At 46.3% G+C, this 18214-nt stretch overlaps 1 protein-coding gene across 11 annotated transcripts in view; it reads right to left on the bottom strand.

Moving 5' to 3' along the window:
• The window catches only part of nhsl1b (NHS-like 1b), a 76821-nt gene that overhangs the window by 26859 nt on the left and 31748 nt on the right, over positions 1-18214 (bottom strand). For 4 of the 11 annotated variants that reach the window (XM_040160397.2, XM_078093312.1, XM_078093313.1 and 1 more), the window contains exon 1: positions 6966-7306. The exons of 6 other annotated variants lie outside the window; for them this stretch is intronic. In XM_040160397.2, coding sequence (XP_040016331.2) covers positions 6966-7278 — 313 coding nt within the window. In that variant the 5' untranslated portion in view covers positions 7279-7306. Of the gene's footprint in view, positions 1-6965; positions 7307-13213; positions 13408-18214 lie in introns of those variants that run through there. One more of the 11 variants, XM_040160403.2, reaches the window with a different exon arrangement.

Below are 18214 nucleotides of genomic sequence, written 5' to 3'. Positions count from 1 at the left end.
AAGCTGAGATAATGACAGGAATCAATAGGTAGCAGCTGGAATATTACCTCATTGACTAACTCTGATTGATGTGCATCAATATCTCGCTGCACACTTTACTCTGACGGCATTTAGCCGACACTCCAATCACGACTGATTTACCAAGACAGCGGCGTGGGTCTGATCTCCAATCACCTGCAAAACACATTACGGGTAAACAAAAAGAAAAAAAAAGAAGCAGAGGTAAATAATCTTCCTCGTTTCATACAGCTGTGCACAGAAGCTTCCGTATAGCCGGATACCGTGACCCCCGTGCTGCAGACAAGGGAGTGTTGTCTGAGTTAGACCGACAGCCACAGAGACAGACCGAGCTAATTTAGGTTAAGTGCCTCCAGTAGCTCAAGGGCACAAAGCAACAAGCCACCTGGGGCTGGCAGAGGAAAGCCAAATGTGTGTGTGTGTGTGTCTGACCCACTACCCACATTGCACCTCACTTCTCATCAGCAACAACAACAACAGTAGGTCATTTGTGGAGAGGAAATGGAGTGGGGGGGGGGGGGGGGGGGGGGGGGGGTCGCAACACCAAACCTGCCGATCAACAATCAGCCACGCAGCCTATTTACCAACGACCGCAAAAGTAGGAAGTGAGCGAGACAATCCGCCCGGAGGTGGAGGCACAACCGGGGGGGTCAGATGTAAAGTCGGATGCGTGTTCTGGTGGCTGGCATTGATCCGTTTTCCAAAGCAATACATCTACACTGCGTCACTGCATTTGGCCCTGTTCACCAGGGCCGTGATCCATCGATCCAGAACCCCTCCTCTGTTAGTCGGTTGATAAAGAGGACGTCCCACGTCGCCTCAACGGGGCACCGAGTGTGAAAGACACAATGTAAATAATTTGTACTTTTATCTAAAACGTTTATCTTTATGTGTTTCCCCAGTGGGCATTTAGTGATGCCGTGCTGGCAAAGTTCTTGGAAGGAGTGTGTTTTAATCCCTGGGTAAAGACTGAGAGGGTTTAATGTGTCTCAGGACAGGCTTAGGGCTCATCAGATGACGTGGATCGGTATCATCTGTAAGTCACACACACCCACACTCTGTGATTGGTGGTTTCATCTGACTTATGATAACAGACCTGGGGATGCACACAGGTGTGTGTCTGTGTGTGCGCACACACACATGTGCTAAGCCTGGGTTCCTCCCTTTATAATCCTGTATTGAGACCTCGTCTGGGAAACAGGCAGAACCCCAAATCCACTTAACCCCCTTCCTCCCTCCCTCCCTCCCTCCTCTCCTTTCCTTATTTATAAACCACCCCTTCACCTCCCTCTCCCCGTCCCTTCTGTCCCATTTGAGCAGTAATGAAGGGATGGAGGCATTAATAGAGAGAGCGGACCTCTCTTGGATGAAATGAGTGCAACCTGCTAATGGTTCCTGTGGGAAACGAGACTTGCTCCCTGATCAAATTCTCCCAAAATATATGACCTCCATTGTTCCAGATTAAATTCTATGTGACAACCCATATGTCTCTTTTCAGTGAGGATAAATGGCCTGTTCGGTCTGATGGCCAATTAATCCAACTGTAATTCGGTAATCACCATAATCCAATGAATTTAGTCTCACACGTGTATTTTTTGTGATCGTAAATCATTTCTCTCCCGGTTAAGATTGACACCCTCTGCCACCTGGTGGTGAAGATTAGCAACAGCTGACAAACGTTGGTTTAACAAAAGTCATCCTTAGCTTAGTTACATCAGGTTAACAACATCCCAGAAATGTAGATCCTGCTATAAACAAACCAGATACGAGTAGAACGGTCACCGATGGACGCCGCCCTGAGGTTTTAAAAGCCCCGCTAACAAAGCTGCAGCTTCCATTTTCTAAATTGTTCCTTCTTTTTTTTGCCTTTAACCTTAATCAATTGACGCACGTGGAGTGGAAAGGCTTCAGAGAGGAGACGTTGCTATGGTGAGGAACACTCATTAAGGAGACCGATTTAAAGAGGCTCCTAAAATCACTTTCCCTCTCTCTTTAATAATCAGCCTCTATGGGGGGACGTGAGCTCTTCAGAGGCTCGGCTTTGCTTTCTGAGGCTTAATGGAGCCTCCAGCTGATTGGGACATAAAGGGGCCTGTGGCTGAGGAGAAGGGGTGGAAGAAGGAGCTGGTGCTTGGGTACAGGGTGGAGGAGTGAGCGGGTCCGTGGATAGTGGGAGCTATGTGTCCTGACAAGCAATCAGATTATTTTTTTTGTGTTTGTCAAAGTCATTGCATAAATACGGATACTACTATGTTTTTGATTACCTATGAAACAGATGAGTTTCCCTTTTTTGAATTTGTACAGACATGCTAAGACTGCAAATTCCACTCCACTACTTTACGGCACATTGCTGGCACCCAAATAAATAAACGCTACCTTGGGTCGAAGCACATTGTGCTCTTTGTGTGAAGCCGTACGGTAGAAGAAATGTATCCACGTGTGCATTCTGCGGGCGGAGCGGCCAGGAGGGCAAACTAGGCCGGCAGCCTCAGAGGGCCAGACGCAAAGCAGCATGAGGTGGAAAATAAAAAGCTCCCTGTAATTGCAGCGCTCATTAAAGAAATGAGCTGCGACCGGGGTAGATGCAGCCGTGGAGCGCTAAGACACACTTATCCTGCACTAAGGCACAATAAGATTACAATTACCAACAACACAGCCACTGCTGAACTGAGCGAGGCTGAAGAAGAAGGCAAAAGCTGAAGTCAGATTAAGTCTCAAAGTCGTGTTATGGCATCTTGAGAGTGTTAAGACAAACTCTTACATTCATTACGTAATTGTTTTTCCAGGGCAGATGGGTTAAAGCTTATCGGGACTCGTTTATACAGTTGAGAAAGAAAACAGTTGGTACTAAAACATGAGCTTTATATTGTTCATGAATTGTTAATTGGCTGCATGAAATACACACACATACACACACACACACACACACACACCAAACCCAAATAAACTTTTGGGCAGATTTGAGTTCCAGCCTAAAAGGTAAAGCGCTGCCGTTGCAGTCGTACACACAAACACCCGGGAACCAGGATGAGAGAAAAGAGGTCCGAGAGCTCTGATTGTTAGCTAAAGATCAGCATGTGCAATCTGATCAACATTACATTACATTACAGGTCATTTAGCTGACGCTTTTATCCAAAGCGACTTACATTACACTTTAAACCCATGGCTTTTGTTTAAATCTTTTCCCGGGGAGCAATTAGGGGTTAGGTGTCTTGCTCAGGGACACTTCGACTTGAGACATGGGGCAGCCGGAACTCGAACCACCAACCCTGCGGTTCCCAGTGGACCCGCTCTAACCCCTGCGCCATGACGACCCCAACAGCCATCTTCATCTTAGTTCTTCCAGAATCCGGGTGCCATGTGGGGCAATACAATGAGCCGAGCCCCCGGGTGACTCCCTTTGTAGAACACAGGAGATGCAATTGTTTGAGATAACTAGAAACAAAAGATAAATCTACGGTGAAAGAAAACCGATGCACGTGAGCCGTTAGTGTTAGATTGTGGCAGTATGACCTTTGACACGTTTGGTCAGTGGAAGGATTAATGTCCCTGTAGATTCCAGTGATTATCTGTCCTGATTTGATAATAAAGCCATTAAATTAAATTAAATTGTGCACATATGGGGGCACCGAGGTTCTCTTACACCTGATCCCTCCTGAAATAAACTCCTCTCTCTTACTCCCCATACTATTAATCCGACCATATAATATCGCTACAATAATTTGACAAGCACGTGCACACCAGACAATACCGATCAATCAAAAACATTTGTGCGTCATCTCAACCCTCCATGTGACATCACGTAGAATTAAAGAAGCGACAACATGACAAATTAAACAATATTAAATAAGATTTGGGAAAAATTAAAACTATTTTTTTTACCCCAATTGCTTCTTGCTAGATTCCAGCAACAAACAGTTACTTCAACTTGGAAATGGAAGCAGCTTCCCCTGTTCTAAATCTGTGATGTGCTTCTTTGAATGTAACCTGTAACCACATCCATCGTTTTCAGAGGAAACGTGGAAACTGTCAGCATCATCTGCGAGGAGCAGACAATGAACAAACTCAATTACCTCCCGGCGTGCGCCGGTGACGACCCTCGCTAGCTGTCGGTCGCACGTGATGGATGGAGCGCCTCTTTAGCCAATCGCTGATCAGCACATTACCTATTAGGCCTTTAACAAGCCGAGAGGTCTCCATCTGCCAGCCACACGGCTCTCTATTACCCACTGATTACACTGCACCACTTTGGATCAGACCTAATCAATGTCTAAACGCACGTTCAGGACTGTGAGCGGTTATATCCGCCGTGTAGAGGGTAAAAAAAACCCACAGCGTTCACACAGACTTTACCTACGGGAGCGAGGGAGAGAGACTGATGGATGGGGGCAGACAGTTGCTTCGACGGAAAACACAGCCTCGACCCATTTTACAGTTGAACTACTCCGAGCGACCCCTGACCCCCTACTTACAGGAGTGAGTTGTGTGTGTGTGTGAGAGAACTCCCCCCGCTTTCCTTCATCTAATTAAGCTGTGTGTCATGCTCCCTCCTCCATTGTTCGCTACCTCCGACCGGCCATTGGAGAGGTCGGGGGGTTCATGCACATTCAGGACTGAGTGTGTACTCATGTACGAGTGAAGCCTTGAAACTGACGTGTTTCATTGTGCCGTCAGGAGAAGGTGTTTGACCTGAAAAATCCCTGAGCGAGAGGAAAGACTTTGCCTGGAAGGTTTTCTGCACAGTGTGAGAAAAAAAAAAACAGTCATTACCGGTTTTATTCAAAATTAGTCGGTAGGAATAGTTAACTACTAATTCTGTCACCGCAAACCAGACTTACGGGTGAAGAATGACTTCATTGGGCATCGTTAATGAATAACCGTTAATGGCTGCATGTATTTTGAATGTGGGAAAGCTTTAATGAAAGTTGCACCCGCAACTGGCTGGCGTGGTCCTTTTTAAGTGAAGGAAACTACAAAAAGGAAGACAAAGAGCTGAGGGCAACATCCAGCCGCTGCTGGTTCCCAGCGCCCCACTCTTATTACCCTAACTGGTTTTCAGCAGCACTTCCCCATTTCATTTGTTCTCATCTAGTTAACTCTGCCTCCCTCAGGTGCTCTTCCCTCGGGAGCTGTCGGCACCGATTGGTCGATAGCTGAACCTGCCTCCCCACTGAGGGATTATGGGGGATTCGGTGGAACACCTGCTCCACCATTGAACTGATGTAGAATAGAAGGAGGATCAGAGTCAGAGGGAGAAGCCCCTGGAAGAAAATAAAGATGTATGTGAAGAACTTGGGGTCAGGTTGCAGGAGACGATTAGTGGAAAGGTTTACAATATGCGCAAAAGGCAGGAGGGTGTGTGGAAAAAATATTTTCAACTATATATTGTCACGCTGCACAGGACAAATTAGCAAAACTCAACAGTTTGAGCGCCTTGTTTGCGTGAGTGGTGTGTTCAGTGGTGCATGAACACTGAGTGGTTGATTCATTCCACAAAGCCCAGACAATACTGTACCCATGGCAGCGACATCTTGAGCTGTCACGGCATGTTAGCCAGAGCAGGCGTGAGGGCGGGACACACTATGTGTATGTCGCCACGCGGTTTAAGAAAAGGAAGACAGCGGAAAGCTGTGAATAGGGTGGATAAGACAGAGACTGAAAAGACAGACAGATACTTAATGTTATGTTGCAGAAGTAGAATCTTCCCTAATTTGGCTTTTTACAAGTACTTTGGTCGACCCCCGGCACAATGAGCACTATCAAGTACCGCGGTGTCGGATCTTTGAGTATTCTCGTCAATAAATAATGTGATCATGTGACGGATCTCGTCAGATAGCTCATTCATGAAGTGGCGGAGGTGAAAGTGGGTCACCTCCATCACCCATTCACTGTCAGCTCTGCTACACTTCCCTGCAGGCCTGGCCCACCGCCTCCAGCTGCTAGCTATTGTGTCTTGTTCCCAGGGGTGGCCACCCAGGGGTGTCACGATGTCCTACTGTCCTGCAGAAGAGAGTGAAGCGGGGTCTAAATGCAAGCAAGCGCACGGCATGACACATAGTGACCGTACGTGGAAGTGCTTCGTGCACGAGTGTACCAATGCACGCTCAAACACATCTCACAGACGGTAGCTGGTGCAACATGGCAGGTAAGTAAGCATGAGTGACAGTACTCATCGACGCCTTTCTCTGAGGGTCATGGAGGCCTTTCTAGGAGCCCCGGCCAACACAACAAAAGTCGAAAGGTCTCACAGGTCACACAATCTGTACAGACCTGTGGGAAACGTAAAGCATATCTCTCTCACACACACACACACACACACACACACACACACACACACACACACACACACACACACACACACACACACACACACACACACACACACACACACACACACACACACACACAAAGACAGACGGCACAGATCACTCAGTTACAAGGGGACGGGAATCACATAATAAGAAGAGACAAAGCCCAGCTTGGTAAAAGCTTCTGTGTCTCTGGCACTGAGACCACACGCCGTATAATTGTGGCGCACAAACAGTTCAGGTAACTAGATATCTTTCAAGCGGGGGGGACACGTTTCCCCAAACAAAAGTACCACAATCGTTACTGCAGCAAAACAGCAGCGTGCTGCCACGTTAAGTCTGCTAAGTCTCACTAAGAGGCTCAAAGAAAGAGACGGCTACCTGGTAGTCCCACTCGAACGTTGAAGGCCAGAACCCCCTTGTAATCACATCGCCTTTGAGGTCAGAGAGGACGCACACACAGCCACGGTATTTGGAAAAAACGTCGGAATTATGTCGACGCAATGAAGCTACAACAGTAGACAGCACTTAACATCTCTGGCAAAATGACGAGTTTGTTCAAATTCCTTAACTTCAAGCCCCCCCCCCCCTCCCCAAGTCACCCCAACAGGGAATACGACCTGCTCTGCTAGCCATTACCTTGCCCCCCATGGAAGGTTCCTGTTTTCCCAGCGGAGACTTTGATGGTTGGCCCAAGCAGCGGTTTGGGTGTCCACAGAGAGTCCGGCCTCTGGTGGACCTTTGACATGGAGAGCAGACGTTTGCGCAGGCAGGCCTCCGGCCTGGCGGGCCTGGGGCTGGGGAGGGCCCGGCTCTGGAGGCTGTTCCCCATCTCGCTGGCAGGCAGGAAGGAGCACGGAGTTCCTTTCTCGCCAGGAGGGTCCTCATAGCAGGCCCCGTGCCAGCAGATGACCACCGGCTTCGAGGAGAGGCACTGCGCGTATGTGATCATCCCCGGCTAAAACCCCCTCCGCCCCCGAAAGTCCACCCTCCCCTGCGCTATACAAGACCAACCACCCCCCCCCCCCCCCCCCCTTCCACAACTCCACCTACTTCTAGCACAGCCCAATCTCTCTTTGGACACATGCAGTGGAGGTGCCGGGATGCAGGGGCGACAGTGGAAGACCTCCCCTATGGTTCAAAACCCCTCAGTAGGCCTCCCCCCGTCTTTCTGGGGCGATAGGACGGGGGTTTGGAGGTTTTTGCAACCCACAGGGGACACCCCTCCGCCCTCCGTCTCCTCCCCTCTCCTCCTACTGTTTTTGTCCTTCCTCTCCCTCTCTCAGGGGATCCTTTTGACCCGCATGGATTTGCCTGACAAAGGCGGCTGTGCAGTGTTACAAGATCTAACTCCAGAACATCTACTACACTCAACTACTGCGGCAAACCAAACGCAACATTAATGTGGGTCGGATGTCTGGAAGACACATTCGAAAGCTGGATTTATGACTTTATGCAAAAAACAAGGTTTTACAAAGGACAATGCCTAACTGGAAATTACCGTGGTTAAAGTTTTTTTTCTAAATACTAAGTTGTTCTTGACCCAAAAGTGTCACCACAAATTGTGCAAAAAAAGTTTAAAAAAACAAAAACAAACCGTTTATGACCAAAGATGGTGAGCGCTTTGTTTCATCAATATCTTCCAAAAAGAGGGTTCAGCAAGTCTACAGTTTCTGAGAGCGTTCTCCTTCATCCATCCATCCATCCATCAGAGACAGCGTTGCTCTGTGGCGCCCACGTGGACTCTCCTCAGCTCCGCCTCCTCCACCGCGGTGCGGTTCTAATCTGTAAACCCAGATTAGCCAGCCTCCAGCTCTACGCTGCGACTGTGACGGACACACACAACACAGATGGACACCAGGCTGCAGATAATTAACTACATCACTTCTAGTGCTCAAATGTGAGTTCAAGAAGACCTGGCGTGCTACGAGTCAGATGGTTAACTCGGATGAAATCAAGCGTGGAGAGAACTGCGGCGATGTTACCAACAGAGATCCAGCTGACAGTATGCAGTACGCGAAAAATGAATAAGAAACATCTTGAAAAAGAAGAGAGAATTGCACGATTGCATGAACCGTTTGACAATGCGAATGTCTCCCTCTAGCGGTGACTAAGGCTGTGGCAAAAAAAGACAGCACAATCTCTGGTTCCAGCTTCTCCAATGGGAGGATTTGAAAACATTTCGAAGCGATAATATATATTTTGGGCAGTTAGACGAGTGAGACATTTGAAGACCGTAAGCACTTTGACCTCACCTTGTTTTGTGATTCTTTAAAGTCTTCAAATAATCAAAGAATTAACTACTCAATAGTGAAAACAATTATTGCAGCAGCACTCGTAGACCGAATGCAACTTTGGGGAAAGGGAGAGAATGTGTGAGTTTGTGCGGTTGTTATCCTGCCAAAGCCTCGGCAAACAGCCTGAGGCTAAAACAGCCATTAATGATGGTTATCATTTCCACAGCACGGGGAGTCTGCCAACATGCAAGCTGATTACAAAACCAAAACCCCTGGACGGACACACACAGAGCATAATGGAATAACCACTTTACACACACACACACACACACACACACACACAACATTGGGTGGACTCACACAGCCCACAGGGCGGGCCAAAAGATTCAGAGTGTGGCCTAAATTGCACTTATCACTCTTGATGCCCTAAATCCACAAACACATAGACACACTGGGTCATACACCTCACAAAGAGAACGACATCAGGGCCGGGGGGGTGGGGGGCATTGTTACACCGATACACAGACACACATACATGATGCGTGTTTGCGGTGGGGACAGTTGTGTGAGAGGAACGAATTCCCTGTGCACCGTGTCCCAGTTGGCCGTCGATGCTCAGGTCTTGCCCAGACGCAGCGTGCACGGCCGTCAGACTCTCACAGCCCACTGCCCATGAATAGAGATTAATACCGCTCAGGAAATGTGCGTGTGCGCAGCCACATCTTCAACGGTGCCACATCCACTTCGAGTCGGGACAGTGCATGTTGCGTCTGCATCAATTAGAGTGTGTTTACATGCTTGTGTGCACGTAAACTCTATGTGGACTGTTTGTGTGTATGCGTGTGTGTAGTGCAACATATTGTGAGAGGGGGGAAGCCAAAGCGGAAGGCTTTGGTGAAGGGACAATGGTAACCGTGGAAACGCGTGGGTCTGAATGGAGCGAGAGGAGCACCTGCACGCTGAGTTAGTCCTGGGGAAGTCATCCACACATCCACAGGGGGTCGGCCATTGTCTTTCCAAACTTCACCAGCAACAAAAACTTTCAACCGCTGTCCCTAAAAACAGCTTAGCACCCGCCTCCTCGCACTAAAGATACAGTAAGTCCCCCATAATGACTGCAGCATCTCTAAACTTTCCAGAGAAGCACATTGTTGTGTAAATGCTTCTCAGAGCACAAAAGGTTCCCTTAAGTCCATTCACAGGAACTTCTGCATCTATTGTTTCCCAACCAACACCAGCAATCTTGTTGCGGTTTTACTTGTTTACAGAGTTCAACGTCTCCTTCCGAGCTTCTTCTATAAGTCCAGAGCCAATTCTAAAGTTTTTTTTTTCTGTTTAAAGTCGGTTTTGAGTTTGGTTTCAAGTAACAATTAACACGAGAACTAAGCATTTTAGATCCAGGCTGAGTTACCAAATCCACTCAAACCTCATAAGTTTTCATTATGAAGTGTTCAACTATGCAGGTCTAATATTTACCCATGTTGTGGTTTTATTCATATCGGATTACTGGAAGTGGCTTCAAGATCAAACGAGGCCACACTGGAAAACACTTACTTTGCGTCCTGCCTTTCAGCCCCTCCCTGCTGCAGCTCTCTTCCCCTCCAGCGGGGATAAGCAGCCTGCCATGTTGAGTGTGAGAACATCCATCAACACCACTACCCACAAGGCCAGAGGGCAGGTAGCGGGTCAGCTGCTCCAGTCAAGGGGTCACGGTGTCTCCGGACGCACAGCACAGGTGCAGCGCTTAAAGAGGGACTGAAGGGAATTTAATTGGGCAACTAAAAACAGGTTGTTACAGATAATTCTAAAAATCTAAATGTGGGATTTTGGTTTCTGTAATTTCAGACAAAACCTCATTCCCAGTCATGCAAAAACATGCAAATTGACTTTGCAAATGTTCTATTTCGAGCCGTAAATATCAACTGTGAGCCCTCTAACATTTAAGAATAGTGAATGCTGTCAATAATGAGGTATTGCCTGTACACCAATATGGAATTATTGAAATGTTTGCTTTAATTATGGAGATGAATATTTAAGATAAAAAAACAAATTTCTTTCCAAAACTGTGCAACACTACTCCCAAAATCCTGCTTTGATCTGATGTGGAGGTGCCATAACGGTGTGGAGAAGTATTTGAGGTTAAATATAGGTTTGCATGTAAAGCCATCACGGGTCACTGGGGGCTGAACCCAACACGGCTTCCCCGGAGAAAAGAATCACACTTCTGCTGCCTTCCCAAGAGTCTTCTCTCTCTGAGGTCTAGTTATTTATAACTTCAGTTCCTTAAAGCGAAGCCTGACAGATTTAGAGTTGATAAGATGCAATCATAAGAGTTCTAGGACTGCGACCTATTAGCGATTAAACTGGCTTTATATCTTCATAAGGATAGAAATGGATAAATCTGTCAGAAAAGTCTCAGGTGACGTCTTATTTTGTCCGACCCGACAGTCCAAAAATTAAAAAAGCTACAGAAACTAAAAAAGGCAGCAAATCTTCATTCTTGATTTATTGATTGTTTGACTTAAAATCCTAAATCTGAACCTGAATTGTGATTTGATTATACACGTATGATTACACATATTTCATTGGATACAAACCACTGAAGAATACCACTGCTTCATCATATAACTCTTGCAACACTTCGCACGTGACTAAAACTGACATTATTCAAACTAGATGATCGCTCAGGCTCCAGTCGAAGCGCACGCTTCATCAACCAAACATCTGGGCATGGCCTGATCACCACATCTGCACGATGTACAGACATCCAAATCCGACGCTCACAGACCCGAGGGAACTGCAATCACGAGTCAAAAAAAGACCGACTTCCGCTAAGACGTGTTCCTCCAGATCGGACATGGCCTTAAAGGACATCACGGACCAGCAGGTCAGGCACATCTGCCGAAATGTGTTTGCCTAAAGGGGCTTACGTTCTCCAACTCGGGCAGAAACGATGCAGTTTCTTTTAACCGTCACACTGGAGGAAACCTCCAATTACAGTGGGAAGGAGGTTTTTCCCAAATCACTCCAACTAATCCCCGCTTGGGCGGTATTCAACCAAAGCCGAGCTCAAGTGCACAAATGACTTATGTAACATACCAAAAGCCACACCAAGTGGTCGGGCCGCCCGGCCAAAAGCTTACGCTAAAATGCGAGGCTTTGCAGCGGTAGTTGGGGGTGGCAGGAGGAGAGATGGGGAGGGGGGTGGTTAAAGCAGATGAGAATCCACTGGCCACAGCTGGATGTGGAGGAACGTCAACTGAAAATGTGTCGCATCTGCCCAACAGTTGGCTGCCTCTACTGGGAGGACTTGTTTGGATCATAAACATAAGCAGACATTCTGTAACTGGCGTCCAATGCAGAGTAATCTACTGGTCGGATCACAGCGCTTTAATGTAATGCACAGTATGTGGGTCACTTTTTCATATCTTTTGCAGCTGGAAACAACTGGTAGTGGTGCCTTTAACTTCTAGTGAGAGAAGGAATGCGGAGTATGACGGCGTTTAAACATTTTACATATTATGTTTAACGTCTACAGGGAGGAGCGAACATTTTTGAAGGGAAAAGAACTTCCTGCTACTTTACAGCTGGTATGTTGGTCAGAACTATGCAAACAAAGACAAACATGCAAAGACAAACAAGGAAATCCAACGAACATCTTTTCGTCTCTACAAAACATGTGTTTGTTGCCAGAGTCACGCGTAAGTGACAACATAAAGGAGTTACAACATAAAGGAATGAGATGAAGTGTTTGTAATACCTGGTCTCTGGAATACATAAATCTACGTGTATGGAGGAAAAGAAAAGGTGAAGTCTGACCACTATGTTGCTCCTCATTTTACTGCCTCTACAGTGAGCACGTCCCGTTTTCCTAATCTCACGTTATATCCTGCATTAGAAGAACTTGTTTTCGTGACTGTTGCGGGGCAACACAAGAGTTACTTTTCACAATAACTAACTACTAAATCATCACTAATACGGCGCACATGGTGCGGTCAGCGTGGAAAACAAAGAGAGAAGGGCTCGAGTCACTGCAGAGTCATAAATTGAGCATGAAATATACTGCAGAGCAGCTATGCGATGAATCCGAGTGAGAAGAGACAGAAAGTTTCCCCCCTTATCTCACTTCAACTGGGCAGCCGACACATGGCCGCACTCTGCGGGACAGCAGGACAGCGGCCCAGCAACTGCTGCTCCGCCAGCTGTTACCGTGGACAACGCACACTGGCTCCGAAGCTCACGGAGGGTGTTGAACGTCGACGTTCCAGAAGTAGAAGAGGCGGGTGGATCGCGGGTGAGTCGGAGAGGGGCGATTAAAAAGCAGATAAACGCACAAACAAAAACAACAAAAAAAGGCGTAGGATTGATGTCAGGCAACCTGCGATGCAGGGAGGGTGAAAAGAGGAACAAAGGGAGAAATGATTAAAGTGATTTCCTTCGTGAAGAAAAACACGTAAGGAAGGATATTGTGTTGGAGGAAGCCGCTGTGACAAAGATTACTTTCCACACGGAGGCGAGAGATGGTGCACAACTTTTTCTTTGTCTCAGACACTCTGCGGGGGGAAAAGTCCCACACACCCACTCTGGGTTGATGCAAACACATTCATGTGATGTACACACACACACACACACACACACACACACACTTACCTTTCAGACAGAACATGACTCTTCGCTTATATCCCCATGAAGCCACGAGAAACAGATCCTTCCTGATGTTCCTCGCTCCTCGCCCCCTCTCTCCTTCCAACTTCACAGCGCTCACACACACGAACCCCGACACATACACTCCTCTCGCCTGGTGCCTCCCTCGCCATCTCCCTCCCTCTCCCTCGCTCTCCCTCTCCCCTTCCCCGCTCACACCCACAACCACGCGCTGAGTGGCAGCTAGCCAGCTTCTACACTGCAGGAAACTGCTTCTCCCCCCACCGCATCCCCCCTCTCTCCCTCTCTCTCTCTCTCTCCCCGACTCCCGCCTCTCTCCGGAGGAGGAGAAACACAGTCTGGATCTAAAACTCTGGCAAAATCATGGCGACCCATGATTGGTGTCCTTTATGCATGATGCAAGACTTAAAACGCTGGCATGTACGTGCATGAGATAAACATGCAAATATATTTGGTATTTAAATGGGATACACGCTCTTGTTAGGGGCAGCCAAAGTTTAAAAACAAGATCAGCGCACACGCAACGGGCCTCGCTGGGGATTGTGATCGCAGAGAATCCGGGCAGTCAGCAGTTCGGAGAGAGGCAGGGGGCCCCCGGCTTGAGGCCAAGCCATTGTGCGCTGATCGAATGTAATCGCTTTAATCCCCACAATTCAACTGTTTGTCATCAGGAGCGGCTACAAGCTCGGTGCATCTCCAACCCTCCGCGCCCGCCGCTCTGAATTAACAGCAGCGAGAACGAGGGAAATACGGACTCACTCACAGACTCAAAAACACCGTCACTTGCATCACCTCCACTTTGAAAAGACTACAGTGTACTTATAATGCTACAATGACAGTTTAGGACACAAAGACATTTTATGAAAGCAACAAAGCGGCATTTGGTGCAGCTTCTTTTTCAAAACTTGGAATGAGTAGCCTCATCGAACATACAGCGCAGCATATCGCGTCAAAATCTAAACACAACGACGATAAAAGAGCTTGTCACACAGCTGAACGCAAAATGCCATTGATCTCCGATGAGGCTCTGTAATAATACAGTTATTACTTGAAATGCTGGCGAAGCTTAAACCAGTAAATAAAAAAAGAAATTGCTCAAGCCGCATTCTGCTGTAATGTGTCAACACACTGAGCTGGTTAATGCTTTAGCTTATTGAGTGTGCAGTCTTCATTCATTAAGCCCACTGATTGTGCTGAAAGGCGCATCTTTTAAACACTAATTAAACTCAACCTGCCATACATGTACTATGGCGACATGCAGAATATATGGTGTGCATTACAAATACATATGAAATGCATTTATTGAGTTCCATCATCCATTATTATCTGAAACATTTTATACTTGTTGGTTTTGCCAGCAGCCATTTCTGGTAGGGAACGGCATGTACAAGAAAATGAACGGCATGTTCAAAAAAATGTAACACAAGTAACAGCGATACAATTTCAACAGAGCAACGTGACAGCAATACATTAAAAATGTCCTATGGTGCAAACGGGACGCATGAATCCCATCTCTATATAACACGTCTGCCTCGACCAGATGTCACCAATTACAGGCTGATTGGTGTGTGTGTGTGTGTGCGACCTACAGCCCCTCTCTAAGGGTCATAAAATGAAAATGCCACAAAGTGCAACCCTGGAAATAATCAACAGTTAAAGACTCACATAAACCCCTGAATGGACTCACCTAACCGGACAATAAAATCTGACAAACTTCCACCTTAATTGGAAGCTGCTTCGCCCAAATTGAGGTCTGCCTAATCACTGAGCTCACACAGCTCGAGTAGGGAAAGCAGAGAAGAGGAATTTATGCCATCACACAATTTATGCCATCAAGTAAAATGACGATTTATGACGATTTATTTGATCGCAAAATATAATTTTACATTGATTTAATAACTATTTTGAAAGTCATGCAGACGTATTCATTCATATGGCTTTCCTTTGTTCGAGCTGATCACATGAAGAACAGACATCACACTTTATTAAGATTTTCCAAAACCGTCTTCCTGAAGGACGTGAAAAGGTCTTCTGGTTAAAAGTTGCACTGTAACTACAGAATATAAAGAGCACATTCAAAGGCGTTCTGACGCACCATTGTTGACATTCTCCTAAAAATACCCTCTTTGTCTCCGAACACAACACTATCATTAGTCGTGCATCCTGTCAAAGGCCCCATATGGGACAATATCTTATCTTGAACATCAATCAGTGACTCGGTGCACTGCACATCTTCTATCCAGTGCTGCACAAACACACATTGTTTGATCCGCTGCAGGCTCTGCGTCAGTGGCTGACTGGACTAAATAACACGCGAAGATAAGAATTAACTCGGCTGTAACACCTCAGTAACAAAAAGACGATAAGACACTCACCGAGAAGGAATCAGGAAATTGAAACATCTGACCTGACCAGGCTTCTCAGTTAAATCAGACGATCAGAAAAGGGCCATACGAGAGAAACGCATGATCAGGTTCGTGCTAAAGGTGAGTGGAGCAGCCACTCCTCCATCATCACACCTCCTTTACAGTATTTTTAATCTCTCCCTTCAGGATTGTGTTGGGACAACATGAGTTCAGCCCATCTACACAAGCCTTAAATCCCCTTACTGAAAAGATGATCATAAATAAGGTTTTTTCTCTACCTTCCCTTCTCATCGTCGAGCCAGGGCATTTATGGCATATATCCCACAATATAAAAGGTAATAGGATACAGACAATAAGATAGAATTGGTGGGCGGATATGGGTTTTTAGTGGTAAACACAAGTTAATGCGATTTAATACAAGCCAAACTCGACTGTCACGAAAGACCGGTTTTGTCCGTAACAGAGGTCTGATATGGGATCAGCTGAGAGACCTGAAACGGAGGTTATGTGGGTCAGTAAGCAAAAGATGGGACTTACCTGAAGTCGACAGGTCAAGGTCAGCACATGTGAGAGAAGACAGCAAAAAAAAGCTTGATTAGAAAGTAAAAAGCGTACGACTTTGTTACTTTGTTTTTCATCCCAGTATGTTGTGCGTTAACACACATGTCTGTGTACGGCAGCAGTGTGTACACTCCCTGGGCTGTGGGCCACATCACCAGATTTCTTGCTGGTTTATACATCACAACTCCCCCTACAGCGAATTATCATCCGCTAATCTGGATTTACACATGCACAGCATAATCATGACGAGTGTGTGTGTGTCTGTAGAAAAGCCCCCTCAAATTTCAATATGCATTTCCAATAGACCGAAATGTATAAAGAGACCTTTTTATGCAGCCTAAATTCATAAACAGTGAGACAAAATTTTGATTTCGTCCCCTGTTGTGCAAATTTTTAGGTTAAATGTTTAAATGACAGCCAAGATGACTTAAAAAAACAACTGTAGCATAAAACACATCCCACACAAAATTACTACTACTAAACCCTCAATCTCCCTACTTGCATGTTAACATGCTGCACTCCTACTTGCCAACAGCGGATATCTTGATAAATTCATCAACTTCATTTCATAGAGTGACTTTCTGTGCACAACATATAAGAAGCGTCCACCGCAGGAGGCAGTGAAATAATCAGCAAAACTCAGATTCTAAGCTGCCGGACGGGGATTCGGTTCCCCACCGCACGTTCCACTTCCATTCCATTGCGTCTTTACCCCTTTGAATATTCAGACGTGCGCAGCCTCGTGGAGGGGGATGGGGGGGGATCGATAGTTTCGATCGAGGTTAGAGATCGATCAGGTCATGTGTGCACTTGTGTGGCAAAGAGAGGAAGAGGAGACGGGATGTTGAGTTCAAGCTGTTAGTGAAGGAGGAAGAGGGAAAATATCCGCAACAACACAATCATCTCTCCAAGTATTTTTCTCGAATGGAAATTAGTTTCCAGTACATACAGCACTGTAAAATATTAGTATTTTACAGTGCTGTATGTGGAATTGGCTAAATGAGAAGCACCAGACGGCTCTCTTACACATGATTGGTTGAGATCGGCCCCAATAGAAAAGTTAAACTGAACCACACCAGGAAGCACTCACTCGCGCACACGTTTCCGTGGCAATTGAGGAGAAACACCCAACCAAAAGCTGGAGGCTGCGTCAAAATTGCAGGTTTCGGCGCCACAGGCGCTCATTTTAAGGCTATATTTACACACAGGCACGGCGCACGGCCGCCCGTGTGTCCTGGCAGTTGTGTGCAAGCAAGATCCAGATGTTATAAATACTTGAGGTTCCAACTAGAGTTGTATTTTTATGAGACGTTTCCTCTGTGTGGTGTGCAGCGTATACACGTGTAGTGTGTGTGTGCGCGTGGGAGAGCCACGGATAGAGTCGTATTGTATTGACCTGTCTCTGACACCGTCTCTGGGATAGAATAAGCTGTGAGCAGAAAGACTGTCCATGCGACAGAGGAAAAAGAAAGAAAAAAGAGGGCGTGTGGGGTAGAAAGATTCTGGAAAAACAAATCCAGTAGTAGAGGTCTGTCTTTGTCTACAAGCCGATCTGGAGCTCAGAAAGAAAAGAAAAACGCCTTCTTCCTTCCCTCAAGATTTAAAAAGGAAATGATCACCAAAGATTGAAATTGATCAATGTAGATGTATGTAGAAATCATCTAGGAAAGATACATGTAATGATGAACATTATAGGTTGGATTTATATCCCAACAGCATGTTTGACAACTACTTTCATGGATGAATTTAAACAATTCTGACTAATTAAGTATGTAAGTATTTTTTATATTCTGTGTGTTGCGGCATGAGCGGTTTATTTCTTTAACCTTTGTGTTATCTTTCTTATCTTCATAAGCATGTTAAAAAATATACATCTAAAACCACCGGTAGCGTTGAAATAAAGACAATAATCCTCTCAAACCATCGGTATCGACGATGACATCCCAAAACAGCCCCCCCACACACACACACACACACACACACACACCCCTCCCGGTCCCCGGCCGGCTGAACCGACTGCTAAATAACTGGTTTGGAAATTCATAATGGTTATTAATAT

The sequence above is a fragment of the Gasterosteus aculeatus genome, chromosome 18 (genome assembly GCF_964276395.1).
Source record: "Gasterosteus aculeatus chromosome 18, fGasAcu3.hap1.1, whole genome shotgun sequence".
NCBI lineage: Eukaryota > Metazoa > Chordata > Actinopteri > Perciformes > Gasterosteidae > Gasterosteus > Gasterosteus aculeatus.
The sequence above is the reverse complement of the archived record's forward strand: the minus strand, read 5'-3'. Positions and strand labels throughout refer to the sequence as shown.